This window comes from Aulonocara stuartgranti (genome assembly GCF_965226115.1).
Source record: "Aulonocara stuartgranti genome assembly, chromosome: 3".
Lineage (NCBI taxonomy): Eukaryota > Metazoa > Chordata > Actinopteri > Cichliformes > Cichlidae > Aulonocara > Aulonocara stuartgranti.
The window spans coordinates 50,460,347-50,486,263 of record NC_138941.1 but is presented as its reverse complement, the minus strand read 5'-3'; the positions used below and the strand labels follow the sequence as shown (position 1 = coordinate 50,486,263).

General features: G+C 43.2%; 1 protein-coding gene across 1 annotated transcript in view; it reads left to right on the top strand.

Annotated features, from left to right (window-relative positions):
- The window catches only part of exoc6b (exocyst complex component 6B), a 131,759-nt gene that overhangs the window by 84,316 nt on the left and 21,526 nt on the right, over window positions 1-25,917 (top strand). Inside the window, exons 19-20 of the mRNA XM_082528692.1 lie at window positions 2,701-2,842; window positions 7,264-7,337. Coding sequence (XP_082384818.1) covers window positions 2,701-2,842; window positions 7,264-7,337 — 216 coding nt within the window. The remainder of the gene's footprint in view (window positions 1-2,700; window positions 2,843-7,263; window positions 7,338-25,917) is intronic.

The window sequence follows — 25,917 nt, the reverse complement described above, 5'->3', positions numbered from 1 at the left end:
TTTGCATCAGGGTGCAAAGACATGCTGGTTAGGTTAACTGGTTCTGTGATTACCTTCGCTGCAGGAAACAAAAGCCACTTGATGGGACTTTAACACAAGACGAGCACTAGTTAAAAAGTGAGTGTCTCCTGTTTTCAACATCGGAGAAAAGAAAAGGGTTTTTTCTCCATGAACCACTATCCAAAAGCCGAAATGAAAGGAGTAACTTCCTCACATTTAGAACTGCTTAAATTTGCATTTGGAGAAGCTTTATCAATCTCGGAGGGAAATTGAGTTGTCATAGCAGCGTACACACAGCCAAAACAGACAACAAAGCAACCGTATAAAATGAAATGTAGAAATGGAGGGATAAATAAAGAGTTAAAATTAACACTAATGTTACTAAAAGGATTTTACAGGTATTGTAGGTGCACATGTACGTTGTGGTGTACAAAAAGTGATGGAGTGCAGTTAGTCCAGTTCAGTATGTGTAGAGTCTGATGAGCAGGAAGGAACGACCTCTGGATCTGCTGCTGAAATTGCTGCCCGGGTTGTCTGATGTGTTAAGGATCGATGCCAGTTAATTTCCCTCTACAAAATCATGCTGCAGGAACATCCATGGACAGCCCTCGATAGTGTCTTTGAGGTGTTTGCTGTGTTGTCTTTTTTTTTTTTTTTTTTTTTAAAAGATGTGCTCAAGGATTTTCTGTGGGTGTAATTTGGGCCGTTTATAGGAACTTATTATTATAATGTGATTATGTAGCCCCGATTAAAATCCTTACTGATTAAATAATTCCTGACATATGAATTAAATTAAATAATTTTCCTGTATTTTTTTTTGTGCAGCATCTTTTGCGTATGCAGTGAAGTCCAGCTAAATTTTACCTTCATGTCACAAACGCTGGGGAAGGGTTTATTTTTCGTGTGTCTGCAAGCAGGGGGAAAAAAATAGCCTATATATTGGAACATGGGATTTTTAAATCACCAAATATCTGTATTGGTAATGAGCGGAGGAACAAATTGAGCCGTTATAAATGCAGATACAGATTTATCAGCATGTGGCTGCTAACGGCCCCCGCTGATATATCGGTCACGGTTAACAGTTTACGGCGCGTAGAGGAATAGAAACAGGAACTGGTGCCCTGATGTTTCATCTGGTTTCTGAGAATTCAGTGGGGAAAACTTGCTGTGTGTTTTGGGTCACAGTGTGATTGCCGGCTGGTCAAAGTAGGTTTTGATACCATCGTCTATCTGCTAGCTGTGATTCCTTATGTTTTAGCATAATGTTTTATGTGTTCAGGGAGGTCAGGGGGTAAATGTCCTGAGTTTTGCTTCTTTTTATGTCATGGTATGGCTTCTAAGAGCATTTACTCTGAATTAATCAGCATATAAAGAAAGTGGGAGTATAACTGCTCACAGTGTTGGTTTGCCTTCCTTTGATTGGCAGGTCAGATGAAAACACTTGCAGTCTGCTTTAAACGGAGCGCAAAGAGCTAAAACGACTAAAATTCAATTAATTTGACATCGAATTCACGCTAACAATTGCAGGAAGATATCAACAATTTATTCGCTGTGTATGAATATTTGCAAACGACACAAGGAAACAGAGTCACATGTGTGATTAGAGCTGTATAAACACTAGGTTCACACCAGCACCTTCATGTTTCACACAAATATAAATGTTGTGTGTGTGTGTATTTGCACATGCTGCATGTATACATGTGTGTTTAGCTTCACTGTGTGATTAATGAAGGTAATTAAATATGCAGGGCTTGAAATGAAAGGTCCCGCGTTTCTTATTAATCACCCCTAAAGTGCGTTGGTGTCAGCCGGACACATCAAAGTCACGTCAGGATTAATATGTGTAATCAGGCCTTTCAGGGAAACCTCCTCTGCTCGGCGTTTCACTCAGAGTTTACAAGGTTAAGATGATCTTTTAATAGACTTGATTTCCCCTTTTTTTTCTCAGTAGTTCTCTCAAAGCAACATCTCGTCAAAATTATGTTGATGGTACTCAGGAAAGAGGAATTAAGTCATACAAATTGTTTATTTAAAGATTACAAGAAAACTAATCATCTTCTCAAGCTCTAGATTTCCCCTTTTCTTTCTCGGTTCCCACTGAACTTTTGCTCTTTCACATAACCTTTTTTTTTTTTTAAAAAACCCTTTACCACTTCTTCCCCCTTTTCATCTCTTTGCTTCATGTTGTTGGTATGGAGTCATAGAGGTCAAACACGAGGCCACAGCTTGTCACTGAGACTACACACACACACACACACACACACACACACACACACACACACACACACACACACACACGTGTACACAATCAGAAAATCGAACCCAGTCAAAGTTGTTTCTATATTAATGTTTTGTCATGCACTTCCTTATCCCCTGCCTTTATTCTTTTATTATGCCACTTCATCATTCTGACTGCACCTGAATGCAGCACACGTCTTTGTCGTCGCTGTGTGTGGGTGTATGTTAAAAAAAAAAGCTGAAATTTTGAGTTGTGTTTAGTTTTTGGGCACATTTTGTAGCTGCACAGGCAGAGATCACCCTCATTAACCTCTGATGCACATTGGTTATGAGATATGAGAGCTGAGTCTAGCAGTGAAAAACGACACATTTTACATTTCTGTTTAGAAATCAAGAGAAGAAAATGCAGCATCCTCACTTCACTCCTTTCTTCTTTCCTTGTGTCTTCTCGCTCTTTCTCAGGGTAAAGTAGCGCAGACTGCGTGCATGTCGTCCTGTAAGCACATCTCCACGTCCCTCATGCAGCTCCTGCTTGACCCGGAGGTCCGACAGATCTCCATGGGCGCTCTGCACCAGCTCGACACCGACGTGAAGGAGTGCGAGAGTGAGTGTCGCAGTGCAAATGTTTGGGCATTTCATTAGTGGGTTTTTGTGTTGAAGCATTTTTTTTTTACAGAAATATGTGAAAAGGTTTTGTGTCTTTTTGTTTTTTTTCCTTCAGAATGATCGTTTGTTACTTTTCTGCAAACTTTACAAAGTTTATGGTTGGACGTTTGATTTATGTTGACACACGAATTAAGAAGAGAAATGTTTTGTCAGATTACTGTTTTCTTCACCTCTTTGCGTTCTCTTTGTCAGTTTCTTCTTTCTCTTTCATTTTTTCTTTGTTCCACTTTGTTTTTCATTCACACACTCACACGTGCACACATGTACTTTTTAGCCCAAATGAAAGTGAGGAGGCACATCTCCTTAACATGAAATGCATTTTTCTTTGAATTAAAAGTCTTGGAGTCGCACAAAGACATTAATCACACGAGACCGCTTTTATGAAATGAGCTGGAAGTAAGCCATGTTTGCACTTTGCATCTGAGAGCACAGGGGGCGCTATGGAACAACCAATTGCATGGTTGAGGGAAAGCATCTTCGATACTCCCTTCTCTAAAAATCCTTAATTTTTCTTGCTCTTCCATCTTTTTTTCCTCGAATGTCTCCTTACTCTCCTCCTTGTCTCCAGCCTCCTCTCTCCTTCCCATCATCCTCCTGGCTCTCCCCCTCTCTTCCTCATTTCTTTCTTTCCTGTCCCTCCTCCTTCTCCTTGGTTCGGAGCCACAAAGATGCAGAGCTTGCAGATAAAGGCGGGCAGGGAATGAAAGAGCGAGACGCGTCGCTGGCTCGGTTTTTACATGATCAAGGTTCTTAGAGTCACTGAGAGCGTGTGGGTGATGTGATGTGCAGTGACATGCATGCAGTGCTGCGGAGGGGTTAGCAGGTTACAGAGTTAGTTTTTCAGAATGGATTGGGAGGGGTGGGAGTCAAACTGGGAAAAAAGTGGAGCTGATGGTACAGTAGATGGATGGAAGAAAAGGAAAGTGGAAGATGAGTTAAAAATTTAAGTGGAAATGCAAGACAGAATAATGCCTTATAATGGGAAAGGGGGTTAAATATTAGGAGAAAGTACTAAAAAAGGAAGAAGAGGAACGGGAAAGGGGGATGAAATGAGAAGTTTAAGATGCATGGACAGTTTGAGTGGAAGAAATGGGGGCAAATAATTGTGTTTATTGTGTTTAAATAAATACACTTAATGTAATGTAAGCTTTTTTAAAAAGTCACTGCACGAGTGCGGTGAAAACAGCAATATGACTAACAAAAGTGTTAAATGTTCAAGAGCAACAAGAAGAAAACTTTAAGCAAAAAGTGGAATAATGAGTGGGTAAAATTAAAGGACAGAACAGATTTCGGGTGAGGGACAGGTGAACAAAGAAAATGAGATTAAATGGAAGAGCTGTGAAATTAATCAAATGAAAATCAGGAGGGCACATGAGACGGACAGAGGGAAGAGCAGAAAGCATGGATGAGAGGAGGGATTAAATGAAAATTAACAGTGAGGTTTAAATAAAAAAAGGAGGAAGTGAAGGAAGAGAGCACAAGAAAGAGGGATTAGAGTTTGAATAAAGGGAGGAATTTCAGGATGGCTAGGGATAAAGAGAAAAAGGAAGGTACAGATGAATGAATGCGATCACCAGGGGAGTGTGGGGAGGAAAAGGGAGGAGATGTCGGATTCTGAGAGAAGCAGAGGAGCATTGATGGAGAGAAGGAAAAAGAGTTGAGGATGAGAGTGTGAAGCTACGAGCATGGCACAGCGGGCAGCAAGCGTTCAAACCCGGCCGTTGACCAGAGGCCGTCAGTGACTGTCGCTGCCACAGAGTGGACGGACACTGGTTAAACTAATTTCTACCCTGAAGCAAAGCCAATGGGAGGGACGGGTACTGTAGACGGACGTGTGACAGGGTGGGAAACTAGCGTCCGGAGTTTATCCACAGCAGCCACCAGCTGGCAGCTACAAAGTGAATCCCGTCGAGTGAATTGCTTTGTGTGGATGGGGCTTAAGAGAAAGAAGCAGAACATGGAGATGGATAAAGTGAGAATAAAATGAAAAACATTAAAGTCGAGGATGAAAAACGGGGCATCCGTAATCCTGACCTCAAAACTATCCGGGATGGAAACCTGATTTATGAGCCACGTTTTTGTTTTGGCCTTAGTGAAGCGACCATCCCCACTTATCTGGCTTTGGGAACGGCGTCGCGGAGGATGCAGGCTTGTGCTTTCCCATTATCTTGTATATGCTGGGTGAAAAATACAAAATGAACAAGTTAGGAAAGAGTCAGTTTCTCGAAAGCCATCGCCAAGCTGCCTTAGTTCATTTCCAGTTTGCGCATGGACATGTAGAGGGCCAGTCATTTTTGTAAAGCGCACAAGCCACGGCACCTAGGTTAAAGAACTAAGTCATTTTTTTGTACTACAAATGATGCTGTAGCTTTGACGTGTTCAAAGGTGAAGAAGGGAGCGAAGACATGAAGACAAGATATAAATATTACAGGGAAATACATCCAGAGATGAAAGGAGGAAACAAATGAAGCGTGGGAGTTAGAATCAAACGTAGAAGGTGCTACGTGTTCAAAGCAGGTATTTAAAATGTATGTTTGAGATGAACATAAATGTATTATAACCTCCAGGATCTACTCGCTAAAAGAAAACCACAAAAAGAATCAGGGATTTTCAAGAATCTGACCATTTCTTGAACCCAACAACAAAGAGCAGGGAAGCCACTGAGACACAAGAAAACACCTTAGGGTGGAGGTCTGGATGGATGGTTGGCTGTACAGTGACTCCCCTCTCTTGTGGATGTGCACCACCTTAGGCGTAGATTGTACTTCCTTTAAGTCCGCTTGAGGAGATATCCAGGAGTGCATGGATAACTGGTGCCCTGTAATACAGGTAGGCATGCGAATGTCCACAAGGACACTAGTGCTCTTCATCTGATGATGAAATTTATGTCACTTGGACTTGAGCAGACCCTAAAGCAGGGGTGTCGAACTCCAGGCCTCGAGGGCCGGTGTCCTGCAGGTTTTAGATATTACCCTGGGTCAACACACCTGAGTCAAATGATTGGTTCATTATCAGGCCTCTGGAGAACTTCAAGACATGTTGAGGAGCTAATTTAACCATTTAAATCAGCTGTGTTGGATCAAGGACACATCTGAAACCTGCAGGACACCGGCCCTCGAGGCCTGGAGTTCAACAGCTGTGCCCTAAAGGGTTCGTTGAGGCGGTTCAAATGACCTGACTGGCACTGCATGCCAGTTATCACTAGTAGTGAAAGAGATGTTACCCGTGTCCGTTGACAGCAATGATTGCAAGTTAAAAGATGTGTGGAAGTTTGAATGCACAAAACAAGCCAACGTGCTACTCTGATTGTATAAAGTGTAGCGGCATTGGGCAGGAAAACGTTGAACAGGTGGTGTGAAACAGGGCTGTGGCCGGCTTTTTAAGTTGCGAAAGCTTTGCTCGAGTGGCTGCGCCTCCACGTACCCAAAGCACTGCTGTCTGCTAACACTAAGCCTGGAGGAACAGCCGGTGTGATGGGTTTCCTGTTTCGTTTCCCTTAAAGAGCGATAGAGAGCAGGTTTGATTTGTCACTAATTTGAAATATTCAAAAGGGAGCGAGTGGTAATAGGTCTGTTGCTGCTGCCAAGACCAGTGCTTGTTAAGTGACGGCAGAGGGAGAAATTAAGAGAAAGTTGAACCAAGTTTGGGTGGAAGAATCGTTTAAAAGGTTAGCTTAGGCGATGGCTTCAAAGTTTATGTGCAGGACGTGTGTGTGTGTGTCTCTGGGGTCAGTGAAGACGGCGGGCGTGTAATCAGTGCTGTAGTGTGTATGGCCTTGTGCTTCTGTGTGTGTCCTGAGGTAAAAGAGATTAGCTACAGGCTGGCTCTGGCTCCCTCTCTACACCACGGCGCTCCTCTTTCCTCTCCTCTCGTTCCCTCGCTTCGGCTTGTTTACTGAGCCAACTGACGCCAAGACCCTAGTTCACACTCCGTACGACCCTGACGCGCACACACAGGCCTCACGTCTGGGTTCAAAATCGAACAGCTAAGCCCTGTACAAGCAATGCGCACACACACGCACGCACGCGCGCGCTAGCCTTAAAACTCTGACATTATCTCCTTCACTTTCACCAAGTCTGCATCACCCCAAACACACACACTTTCACAGGCACGCACACACTCTTTTTCAGCAAGACCTAGCGACATGACTCTAACACCCTGCCCTCCCCTTTCCTCTCCTCCCTCCTCCCCCCTCCTCCCCAGGCTGTCATTTGTCTGCCAATCTATCCCGATGCATAGCAAATCCGACCAGGTCTTTTATTATTCTGTTTTTCACCCTCTTATTTTTTTTTCCTCCTCCTCCTCTCTTCCCTCTCTCCGGGGGTGGACTGGGGGTGGCGGGCTTGTATTTTCCCACAGGTTTTGCCAGAGCCGGCCCGGTCGCAGGCTTCCAGGGTGACACGTTGCTTCTGGCCTTCAGTGACTTGAGACAAGTAGGTCTTTGTCTCCCTCGTGGTCCTCTCTCCTTCATTTTCTCTTTCTGTGTGTTTTTTTCTTTATTTTTTTATTTACCCCACTATCTTTTTTTTCTGCCTCCTCCTCCTCCCCCCCACTTCCTTGTCCTTTTCATCCTTCTCCCATCCTCCCTCACACTCCCCTCAACCCTCCTCATCTTCACCCTTCATTTGGTTTTCTGATTTTATTCCTTCTTCGTTTTCTCTTCTTTTTTTTTGTTATCCCACATCCCAGTCGTCCTTGCTTTCTCCACCCTTTTGTTTACTTACTGTGTTTATCTGGAAGTTTCTAACATCTAACATATCTCTACTGCTGCCTTATCTCTCATCAAATTCCTCACACATTCATTGCGAGGAAGTGACGATGTTTCGAGAGAAAAAACGGGAAACCTGAATGTTGTAACGAACAACTGATGCTTTACTGTGGTGAAAGGTTCAAGCATCTTATCTGCAAAGACCCTGATCTGAAGATTCCTCCTGTTTACTCTTTATGTCCCCGCTGTCGCCGAATGCTCGCTCACTGGAGACCAGTGGATTGTTGGGTTTCTGTCTATAATTGTTTTGGGTCTTTAACTTAACCTCTAACCTCTTTGAAGATCTCCCGTAATGATCTCTCTACATCAAAATGATGGAGATGCTCCACAGTGTGCTATTCATCGATTTGCTTTAAAAGAAAAACATTAAAAGTTCGTCTCACTTCTGTAGAGTGTAAAAATTAAACTTCCGTTGCCCCCCCCCCCCCCCCCCCCCCCACACACACACACAAAAAAAAGCAAAACAAAACTGAGGTTAACAGATTTTCATGAATGCAACCAAAGATTTAAATCAGACACATCATAAATCATCCACCTCCAACTGGTCGAGGGGGATGGCTTCGCCTTCCTAAGCCTGGTTCTGCCAGAGGTTTCTTCCTGTGGAAATAGTTTTTCCTTCCCACTGTCTCCAAGTGCTTGCTCAACTCCTAATTGATTAGCTTTTCTTTCTATTACTGAAGAGTTTCCACCATACAATATAAGTCACCTTGCGGTGACTGTTGCTGTGATCTGGTGCAATATAAATAAAACTGAATTGAATTGAAATAACCTGTTTAACATTGTGTAGGTTTGCCTTTGTTCTGCTAAATTGTTCAGTCTGGGCCTGCATTCAGGGCCTCTGGGAGTCCCTGCCACTGAAGTCTTTTACACACACATCCTTTGGGTGTCGTGGGGCGGGAGCTTCGTGGATCCGCGTCTATCCATACTGGCTCTGATTGGGATCAGTGGACTTGAATGAATGTCTAGTCAAGGTTCAAGGTTCTTTATTTGTCACATGCATAGTTATACAAGTATAACACACAGTGAAATGTAGCCTGACACGCTCCTCGACATGTGCAAAAAATCACCAACACCTTTTTCGTGTGTTCTTTTGAACAGTTTGGAAGTGATTTGGTTTCTCACAGCAGTCTCTCAGAAGAACATTGCAACAAGTGTAAGAAGATAGTGAGCTTTATTCTGCTTACCTGAGTGTTGTAGTTGATTGATGCATGAAGTTGCATATAACATTTCTCTGATTACGCTGCAAAAGCAACAAAAACATTCAACTTCACCACAACCAGAACTGCCCCTGAGAGGTGCTGACTTGTGATCTGCTGCCATCAGTGTGTAAGTGAATGGGTGCAGACACGGGTTTCTGCTTCATCTGGGAATCTGCAGCATTTTTACATATTTATATCGACCACATCTATAGACAGTGTCCCACATTTTGACTGGGTTTACCTCACAGAGATCCCTGCTGAAAACCCACAAATGAATGATCAGAAAGAGCAGCAGCTGAAATAAGTTAAAACCAGTTGTTGCAGGTAAGACACAGGCGGTAAAAGGCCTAAAGCACCAGAAACACCACAAAAAAACAACTTCAGCCTCAGTTTGTGTATATGAGAAGTTGGAACACACAATAAAGCTGTCAGGATCAAGGCCAGTGTTTAGGGCTGGTTTTAGCATTAGTGACGTGTCCCGTGTTGTCTCTTTTGCCCAGTTTCTGACTTTCTAACACACGTCGCTGAAGCGGCCTTCATATTGCGCCCTGTGGCAATAAAGTGGGTCCGCGAGCCGGATGCTGAGAAACAGTCGAGTACAGGAAACGGCCCGATTGTGTGCTGTGGGCGTCTTGTTTTTGGATCCTGGGAAAAACAGAGCGGGGGACAGAACTGGACAACCCCGATGAGAATCCAGGACGCTAGGCGAAGTTGTGTGTGTGGGTGTGTGTGTCGATGTCACATATTAACTTCGCGAAAAAAGCATTTGGCAAGCCGGCGCCCACGTACGTGCGCGAGAGCACGCAAACTTGTGTTTGCCGTCGCCGTTTCCGAGGCTCTGGCGCGTTCGTGAGTCGCCGCCGAGTGTGTGAAACTGAAGCGCCGTTTGTGTGTCTGTGTCATCGCTGAATGTGTGAAACGGGGCGGAGAGCCCGACTAAAACGTTTGTGTGTGGCTTTTCTGGCTGCTGCGTGTTTGTCATAGTTGCTGTGAAAGTGTGTGTCAGTCCAGTGAATGTGTGAAACAGGGCGGAGAGGGAGTCAAAGTTTGTGCTCGCCTTTGATGTGTGTTTGTTGTTGTTGAGTGTGTGAAAGTTGGTGGAAAGTGTGTGTTTGTATTTTTGTGTGTGTGTGTGTGTGTGTGTGTGTGTGTGTGTGTGTGTGTGTGTGTGACAGCGGATGACGGATGGGCCGGCAGGACGGAGCAGGGGACGATGAATGAGGTGACAGACAGAGACGGATAGCCCTTTATCCCTCCGTCACAATCCCTCTTTCTCTCTCCCTCTCTTCTCTTTCTCCGCCTGTCGGGATGATGCAGTGCCTCTTGTCCTCTCGCTCGGAGGAGGAGAAGGAAGGGGGGAAGATGGGGAGAATGAGAAAAGAAAAAATTGCATTCATCCGGCATTGATGTTTACTTCAGCTACCCCCCCTCCTTCTTCTCTCTTCTCTCCTCCGCTCTTTCCCCATTTTGCTCCCACTGCCCGCTACCTCGTCCTCTTCCTTCAGCTCCATCCTCCTCCTCCTCCTCCTTTGTCAGTGATCAGAATCAGTCGACTCTTTTAGCGTTATTCAGCTCCTTCGCTCTTTTATATCTCTCTCCTCCTTTGTTTTTCCTCACCATTCTTCTTATATCAAAAGAAAGAGCATTCCTTTTCCCCCCAAAGCTCTGAACGAGCTTTCATACGTGACGTCGGTGCGTACACATCTGCCCGAGCGCATCTTTTCTTGTGTGTTTGTGCGAGGGTCGATTTTTCATTTTCCTGTGTCGACTTTCGTATGTTGGCGCTCTGTGAGTGTGTGCGGGTCTTTGTGCAATATGTCCGTGTGTGTTTGTGTGTGTGACCTGATTTTTGAATGGCCGATAAATCACGCTGACGGGTCCGTTTGTTGGGTGGTCGGGTCCCGGTGTTCTGGAAGGATCCTGGGTCCTGGGACAGGGCTGAGACAGGAGTTCCCCCAGGACACACACACTTATGCACTTTTAGATACTTGGATGGACACACACACACACACACACACACACACCGAGCGCGTACAATCGATGTATACGGGCAGCTCAGACATATGTCATACCTGCAAAAAAGTTTTTTTAACACCATTAAGCATTTTCTTAAAAGTACAGCCTGTTTTTAACTCAGTATCTGCATTTTGGAGCAGATAGCCACTGTGAGGATTGGGGGAAAAGGCCATGTGGGACAAAAGACTTACAAGTCTCCATGTAAAGATATAATAGACGTACATGTATAAACTTTTTGTCCGATCAGAGAAGAAGGAAGAAGGAGGATCCCTGTCAAGGTGCTGTCGACTGTCAAAATTTAGCTGGAAGCAATAATCTTGTATGCTCTATCAAGTGTTTTCAGCTGGCCCTTTTTTAAATAAATCAGTAATAAGCATTTGGGATTTTTCAATAGTCAGTGCTGCAGGCACATTTCAGTCAATACCCCCCAAAATTAAACTGTATCCTTACTGATTCCTGAAGGCAGGAGGTCTCGAGTTGTGTTTGGTCAGAAATACGTCCTTTTTTTATTGTGACAAAATGAAGAGAGAAACATGAGAAAAGTAAAGTTTTTCTATTCTTTATACAGTGCAAATTCAAACATAAGACCCAGGGTTCCAAAATTGACCTGGCAAAGACTCTGCCCATTTGACAGCTTGAGAAAAGGATTACATAGGTCCTAAACTTTTTTGTGCATTTTCATATGTCTGAAAGCTCCTGTAAGTGTGTTCGTCCTTTTCTTCTTCTTCTTCCTGCTGCTCCCTTTAGAGGTCACAAAATCGGGTCATCTGACTCCATCCCTCCCTATCCCTGCTATACTCCCAGGTCACTCCAACCCTCTGCATGTTTTCCTGCACTACATCCATGAATTTTCTCTGTGGTCTTCCTCTTGCCTGGCTCTTCCATATTCAACACCCTTTGCCCAATATATCGACAATCCGCCCTCTGTAGATGTTTCTTGAAACTTTGATATTTCAGCCACAAAGATGGTGATTTCTACCCCCCGCTTCTGGCAAAACCCTGATGTTTGTGTGATCCTGCAGCTGCTAGTGTACATGCAAAGTTGGACACAATGACGTTAGTTAGGCCCTTAGCCTCCCCCTGGAGCGTAGGCCATCCACTGCTGCCTGCCAGCGCTTCGCTGTGAGTTTGTCATCGATGCTTCTGTAGCAGTTAGCTGTTTATAGAGTGCGGTTGTTGGTCCCATGCCCAACCGTCCTACTCTCTCATCCTGGACCTGGGACAAGGCAGTGGTGGAGTTTTCCCAAAGATTTGGGTTGATAAGGTTGATTTGTGTTGGGTGCATTGCCTTCTTTAAGCAGCTATGCATCAAATTAACTTAAACAAAGAAAGAAACTGTCACTTTTAGTATTCAGAATTTGCCAACTTTGAGTCCCACAGTGAAACCACTGCAGGCTCCAAACAAGACAAGTTCATGCTTTTATCTGCAAAATCACCAAAAAAAAAAAGAAAAGGGAAAAAAAGGGCAGTGTCACACCAGCCAGAATTCACATTTTCATGGCACACTACTCAAGGCTGTCTAGAAAAAGGCTGATTCACTGTAACAACAAGCTTATCTAAGTTGTCAGCAGCTTTCTCCTCTTCCCTATGATTGCTAAATAATTTGTTGAGCGTAGGAGGCTGATTGTGTTGGTGTGTGTATTCAATCCCCAGGTTGTACTTTTCCACAGATCCTATCAATCCTCCTATATTTAGAACATTCAGAAGTCTGTGGTTGCTTCAAACCTTTGGCTGGCCCTCTGGTGTGTGTTTGTGTTGCGGTGTGGCTTCCCCCCAAAAAAACGCTTGCAACAGTGGAGTTCCACTCATCCCCTTCTCCACTCGTTCATACGCCAGGCATGCATTCTTCCACCTTCAGCCCTCTCCCGTCTGTGTGTGTGTGTGATTGGTTTCATTCCTTCGGTTGACCACAGACAGTCAAATTCCACCCATTCATCTCCTTAAAAAATAAAATGTCATTTCTTTCCCCTTTTGTTTTTTTTCCTTTTAAACCATCTGTCCATCCATTTTTTTTTAACTGCTTACCCAGGTCAGCTGCCGATGGGGGGGGCACTTGCGGCCCTGTGCAGTTGAAAGTTGACCAACTCCATATTTTTATTTTAGGATTCTACTAATGTAGTGTTGCATGATTCCCAGTTCTAAATCATCCATATTTGTTTAATAATTGGGCCTTAAGTTCATCCTCTGTCTCCTTTTAAGTCAGCTTTCTGCTGATTGGCTCCCCCTCCCAAAACGTTTAAAAGGAGGTGGGTCTTCCCTGATTGTGACCCTATTAAGGTTTTGCCTCACAGAGATTTGAAACGTTGTTAATGTGTTTTTAAGAGTTTGGAAAAGGAGACTGGACTTCTGTGAAGACTTTTCAACCGAGAGGCTTCTTTAGTTCTAAAAGAAAAAGGTGGAGAGTCCCAGATATTTAAACACTAGTGGGGATTGTCCCCTAGAAGGTAGCTGACCCGCTATTAATCTTGTGCCTGATCGCATGAGCCAAGGTTCGAAAAAAGGCGGTTTCGTAGTGAAACAACTGACTTTGCCTCACTTTATTATGCAACCTATTGAGGTCACCTGACGCAAAATGTGAGTGGGGGTTAAGGCACCTGAGAAAGGATCTCCAAAGTGGATTGTAGGTGGCAAACAGTTCGTGTCGTACCACCCCCTCTGTTCAGTGATGGTTGTTCACAGTGAGCCAGAACATTGACACCCTTGAACGAGTAACCTTTAACCTTTAGGTGCAGATGAGTTCATGCTCTGCTGAGGTGAGTGGCTGCTTGGTTTCTCCAGTTTAGAGGTCCAATGGTCATGTTTCATATGAGAGTCCAACATTCAACATTATATTTCCACATGTAAGTGGAATGCAAACCCAAAATACAGACTCGGATGTTAGAGTGAATAAACAACAGCAAATTTTTATTTGGTGAAAACAGCAAAATGTGCAGCATTAGGGCAAACTAAGGTTTTTAAACAAACTGGAGAGTAATCCGGAGAAAACAGCTGGGGCAAAATAAGAAAAAGCAGACATTAATCACACAACACAGGAGACGACTAACTAAAACTACTAACTAAAAATTTGAATTCTCACTTCGATGTTCTTTGTTTCTGCTCTGTGCTTCACTTACTGGCACCTTTTCATTCCCTTTAACTTCATTCCCTGTCGCTGTCCTTCTCACTCCTACCCCAACTTGTAGTTCTTTCCGTTGTACTTGTCACCGTCTTCCTTAAATGATTCCGTCTCTCCGTCCGCCAGTTCACCACTTCACGTGCTGGATTTCAGCGGTCAACATATCACCCAGTTCCCTTTCTAAGCACACACACAGTCGTGCAGACTTTCAGTGCCGTCTGCCCTGTGTCTGACGCTCGCGTCCATCCCGAGCATTACCTCACGAGGCTTCCCCCCTCACTCTCCAAAAGCAACATGTCACAGCATGACGACTGCTCCCCTTATCCCAACTTTGTGTGTGCGTAGATTGACTGGCGTGGCCAGTAGCGATTATCCAGTGACAGGATAGCAGATTCTCCCCCTCTGTGTGTGTATGTGGAGGCAGTACACAAGCTAAGGGAGGCAATGAGGCCCAGTGGGAGAGGAAACCTCCATCTCACCTCCTCCTAACCCAGACTGACAGAGCAGTGGGAGGGAGACGGGAGAGAAGTTTGGAAAAAGGGAAGGAGTGATGGAAAGAAACGAAGATATGGAAAACACAAGCTGAATGTATCAGAAGTTCTATTATTTTTCTGAACTTGCTATTTTGATCGTCTTAACAGTTTTAGGAACTCTGTCACCTCATACCCCCGGGGCAGTCCTTGTAATTTCTGCTGTCATTAAGTTTCTTTCCTGAAGGTTAAAGCCATTAAAGATGATAGCGAATGATAACAGTATGAAATTAACTGTGTAGGCCAATTAACTGTGAAAGTCCTCAGAGACTTTCATTTCCAAAAAAACACAAACTGCAAATGACGTTAATGCTGCAGCTTTACCTCATGACCTCATATCTCGGATACATGAAGCTGTTTGTATTCATCTTACTTTTTGGGTTTTGCTTTCCTCTGTCTTGTTTTCTTTTACCCATCTTTTTTTCAAAGTTTGGATTTGAAGTGTCTAATAACGTCACATTGAAGAAAAACAAAGCATCCTTTCCTTTAAATGTGCGCTTTAACTTTAAATTAAGCAAAAAGTTTGCTAAACTAAGTTTTTGTTTCTTTTAAAAACAGATAACTAAACCAAGCCTGGCTTGACTCACGTTATAAATGCATACGCTGTTTATCCCAGATCAGAAGTTGGAGACTTGCAAAATAACCCTGATTAAGCTTTTATTCATGGGACGACTACATGACGATAACCTCACGTAGTGGATTAAATTTCACGACGTTTCAAAAAACGAGGGTTTGTTTCTTCCTCGGAGAAAAGCTCTTGGCTCTCATTCAGGCCTGTTGTATCAGTAAGAAAAACAACTTGTACAGAACAAGGTCGTCCATCAACACGGCAGGAAGCCTTCACTTGATTCCACCACAGTTTGTTTGTCGACTCATTGTTCCCCACTGGAGTGCACATGCTACTTAACGCTCCCCGCTTCCTTTCAAACGTGATACGCTCCTGCAGGAAATAATCCCTCACAACCATATTGTCTTAGTAACTTTGTTTATGCTCACATCGTTAACCCGAAACTTTGTGTTGATCATATCAGGTTTCTCCTTAGTTTTGGCAAAGTTTTTACTTCAGTCCTCGAGACGGGGATAAATGAATTTTCATTTTAGCTACTGCTAAGCCTGTAATATGTCAGTGTGATTTATTTCTCGAAGTTTGATCCACAGTCTGTCTTTAGCCAAGTTGACCTGAAAACTACACCCATATGGGGAAGAATGAGAGAGAAGGAAAGGAGCGCATGATGTTGGTGAAATAGGGAGGGTTAAGTAAATGTTCTGAGGTAGAGCAAGTAAGGTAGAAAGAGCAAAAGCAGGGGTTTTCTTACATTGTTATGCGCTGAGTAGGTGAGTTGGTAGGTAGGCTGATAGATATAGTAATGAAGGTGGCTATATAGATAGATGGATGGGTGGGTAGATGAGTCTTCTTTTTTCTTTCTTAGTTTTAGTTCAGTTTTATATTTAGGAAAAACACAATTTAACTGAAATAAATTGTTTTTGTTTTTGTTTTTCAGTTTTATTTTCTAAATGTTATTTTTAGCAAAGCAACAACAGGACAGGAGCTGCAGATGCAACAAGAAAAGCAGGACACGCTGAAATCTTTTATTAAATATTTTTGTTTCATGTCACTTTGAACTTTGAACCCAGGTGTTGTTTGTTTGTAATAGTTCTGTAATGTTAAAATGTGCTTATAATCCTAAAACAACTACCACTAATAATAATATTGGTGATTGTAATTCTGGAAATTTTTGACCACTGTTTCATCCTGATGCTGCTGCTGCTGATGATAATGATGATGATGATATAATGGTTATAAGGATGATTGTAATTAATGACAGCAATAAAGAGCAAAAATATTGTTGATCACAATAATAATCCTGATGATAAGAAATTAAAGACAGTTTTAAATCATAAAAACTTACTGAAACTCAAATTCAGAACAAAATAAATACAAAAATAATGAATGAAACTAAAAAGACTTAGTTTAGTCAGGAACAAGATTTAACATATCATATATGAAATGTTAATTTTATATGCTGTAAATTTAATGTAAACAGAAACCGTAGAAAGGAAAGAAAGACCTACTAGTGCACGGGAACTAGACATCCCTGAAGCTGCTTTATGTTCTGCCGTTTTGTTCCCATTTGCTTTTTAATGTTTGTGCTTACTGCTTTGACAACCTTCATTGGCTGGAAACTGAAAAGCAAGACTCCATATGAACACAACGCTTTCCTACCTCAAACTCCGTTTGAGCTGTTGACCCCGTTTACCCGTTTATTGCAACGTTTTACCAGGTCGTATGCTGAGGCTTGCTTATTTGGTGACCTCTCTTCACTCTTTGCGATGTTTTCACACAAGAGAAAGATGCCGGGGAGGGCGACGTGAGGCAAAAGGTAAAGAGAAAGTGAAGGATTAAGAGAAGGGTAGGACAGAGGTGAGGATGAGGACAGGAAGAGATAGACGAGGTCAGAGGAGTGGAAGGAGACAGAAAAATCTGCTACCATCACATTCCTAAGAACTGTGGTCACGCTGGGACAGCTGCAACATGGGCGTGTGTGTGTGTGTGTGTGTGTGTGTGTGTGTGTGTGTGTTTTTAGGAGTGTGTGTGTGTGTGTGTGTGTGTGTGTGTGTGTGTGTGTGTGTGTGTGTGTGTGAGACAGGTCAGAGTCAGGAAAGGGACTGCTGACAAGACCAGGGTGAACCGTGCACACGTGTGTGTGTGTGTGTGTGTGTGTGTGTGTGTGTTAGGGTTGAGCAGCAATGACCGCACATGCAACAGGTTCACCTCTGACCTTTCAACTCCTCACCAGACTCAGACGGATGGGGAAAGAGGAGAGGACGAGCACGTAAGGAAGATGAATGTAAGGGGTGGTGGGAGAAAAGGCAGAGATGGCGAAAGTACAAAAATCTTAACAGAAAGGCGGAAATGAGGGGGAAAGTTGATGCGCAAGACTCGATGAGGAGGAGATGAATGAGTCCAAAGGAAGATGACGGGAGGAGATGGAAGTGGAAAAGAGAGAAAGCATTCTGGCCCGATTCTGAACTCACCGAGTGACAAAACGAGACATGAATGTGTGAAGGAAAAAAAAAGTTGATGGAATGGAGCAAAAAAGCGAGGGATTGCAAGTGAAAGAGTGCAGTCAGGTGAAAGTGATACGGCGAGTCGAACGGACGGACAGGGTGGTCTCTCTCTCCACTGGTCTCTCCCCCTGTCTCTCTACCTCGCTCCCTCTCTCTCTCTCATCGGGAGGCTGACACTTCTCTTCATCCGTTTGACCGGTCACAGAAGGGGGGATGAATAGAGGAGTGGAGAGGGGTGAAAGAGCGGGATGAGCGGAGAAGAAAGGGGCCGAAGAGAGGATGAGCAGCAGACGGACATCTAAATGCTCGCCTGCCGATCTTTTGGAAGAACGAGCGTGCAGAGGCCGACACACAAACAAAAACAGGGATGCGAGCAGTTTGCACAAAATGCAGCAACACATTTGCTGGTAGTTGACATCCATGCGTGCAAACTTGGGTGTGGAAACGGGGGGGGGGATGCTCTGAAACGTTGCTTTTGTTAGCCCTCTAAAAACTCTCAAACACAGCAAATAGTCCTCCGTGATGATGGCCAACAGCTTGAGAGACTTGCCGTGTAACCACGCAAGCTCGTCCTGGTTTTCTTGAGGAAACCTTGTCCTATGTTTCGCCCATGTTTTGTGTCACTGATCTTATGAAGTTAAAACTTAATCTGCTGACTTTTTGTTGTGGAAATATTAACTTGATAAGCAGGTTATGTGGTTTTTAATGCTGTAAACATGATTCTGTGGTTCTGGACTCCTTTTTGAAACCTTAATTTTTTGTTTTGTTTTCTTAAAACCTTTGGGGGTTGGTGGAAGATCTCTGTAAAAGCTGGATCTCTAGTTACACAAAGTTATTTTCACTAGTTTCCAAGCCTGAAGGCCGCAAGTGCCTTCAAATCTATGGGGATTAAATCACCTTTGGCATGAAAACAACTAAAGAAAAAAAAAGAGAGAAAATGCAAAATATGACTGCAGCTCTACTTTCGAGTGATTTAAAAAAATGTTGCATGCAATATGGATAGCAGTTAAAGGCAAAATGAGTTGGTGCTTACAGTCTTCCTACTTTAGTGCCAAACCTTTAGGTCATCCACCGGTTGTGAGGAGTAATTTCCCTCTCACTCTCTCCGTCTCTGATGGTCTCATCTGCTTCTGCTCTTCCTCCACTTTCTCTAAATTTCTGCCTTAAAGCGTGATTGCTGGGCATCATGGGGGCTGATGTCTCAGACACAGAAGCACGCATTCACACGGTTCACAATAAGTGCAATATAAGGTCAGCGGGATAAGTAGTGGTGCCAGGGAGGGGTGAGAATCTGCCGTCAGCCCCCCCCCCCCCCCCCCCCCCCCCCCCCCCAAAAAAAAGACGCTTATCTAATGGATCTGTCTCTCACACAATTCTCTCCTTTTCCACAAACACTGAAAGTCTGCCGCATACACCTGTCCTGCCTCTTTGCTTCACACACATTTCTGCTCTTCCCCTCTTCCAACAGGTTCAGACCATAATAAAGCAGCCTGCGATCCTGTTGTGCTCGAGATAACGCAGCAAAAAGCGGCTGCTGCTCAGACGCGAGTGTAAGCTGTTATTTATCTGGGAACGGTCACTTAAGTGTGTGTATGTGTATGAGCGTGTGTTTCTCGGCCCCTGTCTCAACTTCCTGTCCTGTCTGTGGCCAGCTTTATCGGCGTGACAGCAGGTCAGGCGGTGGTCACGGCAGCAGGGGCTATTCACTGACCTGATTGGACGGGGTGGGGAGCGCTGGCTCTCTACTTCCGACCAATGGTCAAGTAGCGGTCAGAAATTGGGGGGGGCGAGTCAAGGTGGCTCAAACTCTGATGAACGCAAACACACCATGAGCTCTCTCAGACTTTGATAAATAGCTTCACGCACGCAGTCACAGATGCAGACGCGCACACGCTGAAGTGCCTTTTGTATATATTTTGTTTTTAATATGCACATACAGTGGCCGCGCTGTGACCCGGTCAGGTCATTGTTCTGCGTTATCAGTCCCGACCTCTCCGTCAGTCTCCTCCGATATGACCTACATGTACACCCCTTCCTGTGTGTGAGAGAGTGCGGCTGCGGTCATTCTGTGGTCAAACCGAAAAACCCTCCAACAGCTCTCACCTTTCAACTGTTTCCTGTTGTTCGGGGGGAGGGTTCGGAGAGCTGCAGAGCGATGCTGTGAAGTCTCATTTTCCTGGATCTGCAAATTAGATTTTTCACAGCAGTTAAATCATCTTTTGAAGACTAGTCCGGGGGCGAAATTTGACTAATTGCATGCACATGCTCGCAAGCCTTTGTCACGTGTTCCAGTTTAACCCAGCAGTGGCTTTTTGGAGGTCGGGACATCTTCGGATTTACCTTTAGGTTTCCTTATTCACAGTTTGGGAGAAGCGGCTCCAGCTGACTAAAATATCTCAGATTTATATATTTATTTATTTTTATACTTTTAACATTTTGTTTCCTACCTCACTGTCTGCTTCTAGACTTTTAGACTAAAAACACTATGTTACCAGATACTTTTGTCCTTAATGACGACGCTTTAAAGTTAACTGAAACAGGTTAAAAAAACTTTTATGGACATGAAGAAATGTTGAGACTAATATAAAGAATAACAGCAAAAACAACAGAACTATCTAGTAAATTGACTAAAATGAAGAGGTTTCATGAGCTCTTCTAAATTTAGTGAACCTTTCTCAAAAATGTTACTCCTCTTGGTTTTTTCTTTAAGATCCTCTGAAGATATGTTTTATGACTTATTGTAATCTCATTTCATCATTCATAAAATCACTATATCTGCAGCAGCCCAAAGGAAATTTCACCTGAACTTAAACTTCCTTTATTATGAGAGAAGAGGTGTTACATCCAGCTTGGGTGTAGCTGCTGCTATGGATCGTGTGAGATGATTATCAGACCAAAAATACTGAAATGTACTATTTGATACATTTGCAACATCTAAAGCACCAATAAGGGAAGAGTAGATGAGCTGCAGTGGATTACATGTCAGTGTTGAAACCTTATTCCATAACCTAACGTGTGGAGTTCAGTAACTCTGGAAATTGTGCAGCCTATGAGAATTTGGTCAGATAGCCTCTATTCAACCTGCATTCCACCTTCATAATTGAAAATCACACTATTTAAACACACGATGTCTCCTATGTCTCGCCACCATCCCCCTCCACTATCCTGGATACTACACCTTGTAAAGTGAAAAACACCGGATTGATTGAGTGATTTGATTTATATTTATTTGATTAATATTTCAGGTAAATCTACGTGTAGCATGCTAGGAACTCCAATTGTTTTACCTTAACACAGGACGTTTAGCTCAAACCTGCAGCATACACCTGGTCTTTGGGCCAGATTGAGGGCAGATCACATTCTTGTCATAGGCAAATCTCTCTGAAGTTTTCTTTTAACCAGACCAGGACCATCTTCTGTTAAGGGCCTGTGTTTTAGTCAGGCTACAACACAGAGTTCCCCTCAGGTAAATGCATGCTGTCTTTTGGAGCAGCTATGGTAAAAATTTGTTATTAAATTCATTTAAAGGGACTCGGTCTGCATAGAAAAATGTGAAGGAATTGCAGTGCAGCGTTGTATCAAGACTCTATCAAAGTCTAATAAATGGACAAACCTCACATGAACTCCTGACCCAGGATTAACCTCTAAAAATAAGTGTGTGGACCCAAATTGATTTTAAGAAAGTGGCTGAGTTTGAATCGACCTTTTTGAAAAAGTGCCTGAATCTAAACTGAGCTCAGAGTGCAGCTAAAAGCTGCTGTTTTTCTAGCCTGTTTGTTTTGGAGTATTCTGTCTTTATTTGCTTTATCAGCGCACAGAGCAGCTCCCAGCAGGCCCCTCTTGACTTCAGCCTGCACTTGTTTATCGTCTCCCTGTTTCTCACTCACTCGTTCTTCCTCCTCCGTAACATCTAGTTACCCTCCGCCTGACCTCCTGCTCTCCCTCCTTTCCCTTGCTCCACCAGTCCTGTAATATTCCCCCAATCATTCTTTTTGAGTTTTCTCTCGTCCCTCTCATTTACCTCCTCTCATTCTCTCTCTCTGGCTCTCTCTCCCCACTTCGTCTCTGTCCATGTATGTCTCTCGCTCGCCCTCTCTCCGTCTGTGCAGTGTCTAATTGACAGCGCAGACCCCTGGTTGAACCACCAGCACTCTTTTCTCATTTTTGTTTCTTTTTTTTTTCCTTTTCTCCAGCAGTCATTCCATTCGAGTCCTCTCACTTTTTTTTTAAAGCAGGTCACACAACTTCTCTAACACTCCTGACGAAGAACAAGGGAGGATGAATAGGTGAGAGAAAAGGTGGGGACAAGGACAAGATGAAAGATGAGAGGAAGGAGGGGACGGATCCTGAAAAGCTCGTTCTTTTAGGGTAGCTCAGAGTTCAGAAGCATAATTCATTTGGCAGACGTGTTCCCATTCCTCTTGCTATATTGTGTTGTTGAACTTGAGAAAGCTCTGCAGCACTGTCGCCTTACAGGAAGCAGGAAGATGCATGACATCTTCTTCTTGTGCTTCAGTGGGTTTCCTCCAGAAGTTCTGCTTTCTCCTGCCCATCTTGGTGGCCCGAGGAGGTCAAACGCACTTCAAGTTCAGAAGTGTAATTTATTAGTTGCAAAAGCACACAAAAGGCAACACAAGTTGAGTAAAACAAAAGGGAAGTAGGTCAAACACCAAAAGCACATTCAAAAAAACATAAAAAGCTCATAAAACACAACAGAAGTGACTTAGGGGAGACAATAACGCGATGGGACAGCTCGGGCAAACAACTAATAGCAAACATTTATGTACATCAGAGAACACACGTTAGCTTGAATTATCACACTTCTTTCAAGTATGCCTCAGGCACGATGATATCCCCATATTGGTGTCCTTCCTACATCATCTTAATAATGCTGGTCCAGGATCAGCATTGAAAATGACCAAGCTGTCTGAGCATTCAGTTAGCATCCAAGAACTTGGCTAATGCTTTTAAAAATTGCCACTAGGAAACAACTGTGAGTAGCCCAATTTTGGCTAACAGCAAACACAAATTGATAATATAGTTATTATATTGTATATAGGTATATTGTACAAAAATGGTCCCAGGGCCTGCCAAGGGTTTTAATAAACACTTCAAATGCTTGCCATTTGTTACAGAAGAGTTTTTATGTCTTTTCTTTTTCCTCCACATTGAAACTCTGACATCACAACACTATGATTGGACAGTTGTTGTTGATCCTGGACCAACATGATGATGATGCAGGAACAATATCAACATGGGGATAATCAGTGTCTCGGTGCAATCCTTTGCTTGTCTCGATTTCTGTCACTTCTGTTGCATTTTATTCAGCTTCTTCTGTGTTTTGTGTGCTTTTGCAGTAGTTTTCTGTTCATTGGTCTGAAATTACATCAGGACATGTCTGAACTGCAACCCTTTACTGACTGGCTTTTCTGTCTGCGCATGAAAGGTTTTTTTGTTTGTTTTTCTTTTTAAACAGTAGCTGGCTTTCCACAGCCATGGTTTTGCTTTTACTCCCAAGAACAAAGACCATCAGCCTAATACTAAGTAGAGCAGTTTGTCTACCAATCTGAATCTTGGTGATTTCTTGTGGTATCTTCGGGCAAGATACTGAACCCCAAGCTTCCCCCAATGCATCCATTCCTCGTTTCCTCTAACGTAGATCCCTCTTGTTCATTCATTCCTTACCTCACCCCACCACTCCTGCTCGCCCTCCTTCTCCAGCCTGCTGGCTCACTGACCCAATAATGATTCTAGAAGGTTGTTTACGTTAACAATTTGTGTAATATACCTTAAAGTAAACATTATTTTTACCAGCTAATGACGGAAATGATTCAGTGAGTGGCTGAAATGCTGCAAGCACTAAGAAATGTTCTCGATTGCAAGCCACACACCCAGAGTTTAATGCTTCTGAACTTTCAGAAAGTACCATCCCCCTGAGCAGACCTTTATCCCTGCAGTGGAAGCACAGTGAGTCCATTCAGAGGATTCTCGTCACTGGTAAAGGCTTGTGCAGTAAAAAAGCAGCTTGTAGCATGACCAGGAAACAAAAAACTGCATTTCACAGTCATCCTCAACAGATCAGAGTATGTTTAGGAGCCAAAATCATATCCGGAAATGACCCACTGCTGTGTTTGTCTTTGTAGTGAGTATAAGGATATAAAACATTACTGAAACTGGTCTAAAAGAAACGGCTGTCTGAACAAACAGCGTGTTTAATGGTGAATTAAAACCATTTAATTCTGGTCACATTTTTCCCAGTACTTGTGACTCTGTGACACAAATACAGCAGTTGCATCATTCATGTGGTTTCTTTTATTTTTTTTATTATTGTAAAAATAATTTTTGTGTCTCCTTAAAAAAGAAAAACCTAAACATTGAATTCATTAACCTAAAAAACAAAGGCTTTTTTAAGGCTTGAGAAATTCTGAGACATTCAAAGTAATTTAAATAGTTTACCCAAAAGCCCCTGGCATTAATATCACCAAGCAGGTTTGCTGAACCATCAACACTCATTATGTTTTGCAACTGGGATCCCCTGAGCCAATGCACTGTTTCCTTTCTGCCTTCCTAGTGACGAAATGGGAAAATGTAGATTAGGGCCGTTCCACCCAACTAAAACCAGTATCAGGGAGTAGTATGTGAAGAAGTAAGTTTTCCTCAAGGTGCCCCACATCCTGCACCTTCCAATGTTGATATAAAGATTTTCCCGTTGAATTTCATTAATTCAAGAAAATATCCATGTTTGTTCATCAAACAGCATGAAATGACAGGTAACTGTAGAGATTTCTTTCCAATAAAGGGAACAGGCTTACTGCCTTTCACCGTAGGCACCAATCGTGCTTTGTGACCCGTTTCTATGTCAGTGTTTAAAACAACAACAATCGGTGATTAGTTTTAGACACTGAACCCAGCCTGATTTGCATGCATTTCGGATGATATGATCTACATCAGGGAGTGCAGATTAGCCCATAACATTGCAAATCAACTTGTTGTTGATGTTAACAACAATTCCTTTCTGTTAATGTTTATCCGGGGCCTCGACCAAACCACGAAACCAAGCAGTTAGCATCCAAATCCCTAATCACTGACGGTTTTTTTCCCCTTCAATTTTGATTATTGTGCAGTTGATGTTAAATTTCATTCAGAGTGACATGAAAAAAGAAGATCTTAAAAATCTAATTTTGCCTCCAGCTGTAAGAACCCTGGTTACCAATAGTAACCCACTTGCAGCTTCTCACTTGGCTGCTAGTTTGGTTAGTGTCCGAAAAGTGGAAAATTCATGGATTGATATTCGTCGTCATCGACTGCTTCCAGTCCAAGCATTCATTTACTTATATGAGTGTTGTAAGTGTGCTAACATGAGCAGGCTGATAAAAATATACTTGTGTACATCAATCTTCTGTAAAATAAGCAGGTCAGAAAATCAATTTTATCCATTTGCTGCGGCTTCTGTTTATTATTCATTTACTGGCAAGAGCCAGGAATGGGTCACTGAGCAAATTTAAACCATATTCTATCTGAATATCAGTCAGATTCAAATTCTCCTGTATGGCATACATCTAGCATGATTAAAGTGCTTTTGAGCAAGCTTCTCTTGCACACTTCTGGCGTCTCTGTGTGCGTGTGGAGGAAGCATAAGATAGCTTCCCTCAGGGAGCGATAACGTATCAGGATTTTATCTGCACTTTGCTTCGTGCACATGGCGAGCAGTCGACCTGCAGTGGATAAATGAAGTGCAGTGCGCACAGCGAAGCAGTATCACAGCGGAGGTTGTGCTGCGTTGTGGTCACTGGCAGCAGCGTGCTGCGGCTGTGGAAACGAAGCAGCAGGCAGATGTACAAAGATACAAGCTTTTGGTTTTAATTTAACTCCTGGCCCTGCAGTAAGAAAGTGAAATTAGTTCCCTGTTGCGAAGCGATAAACATCCAAGTGTGCTTCATTCCATTCATAGCTCGAGATTGAGCGATAGTGTTCGAGCTGGAGGGTACGGGGTTATGTGTAAGCAGTGATGGAGGGCCTTTCACATGCTGACATGAAGTTAGAAACAAATGTTGGTTGAATACGACAACAAAAAAGAAACCAAGAGGAAGAAGTTTCTGTTTGGCACTTAAAAAAGTAAAAGTGGAGGTGCTAGTAGCTAGTCAGTAAAACCTCTGCATATGACCTTTGACTTCTTACTTACAGAAGTCAAGAGCTGACTTAAGGGTTTTCCTGCAGATTGTCAGTGGGACTCTGTGGCAGATAAGATTGAGCACGCCGGTGTCTAAGCGGACTTTCTCACACTGCATGGGACATTGGTGCTAAAATCGTCAATAG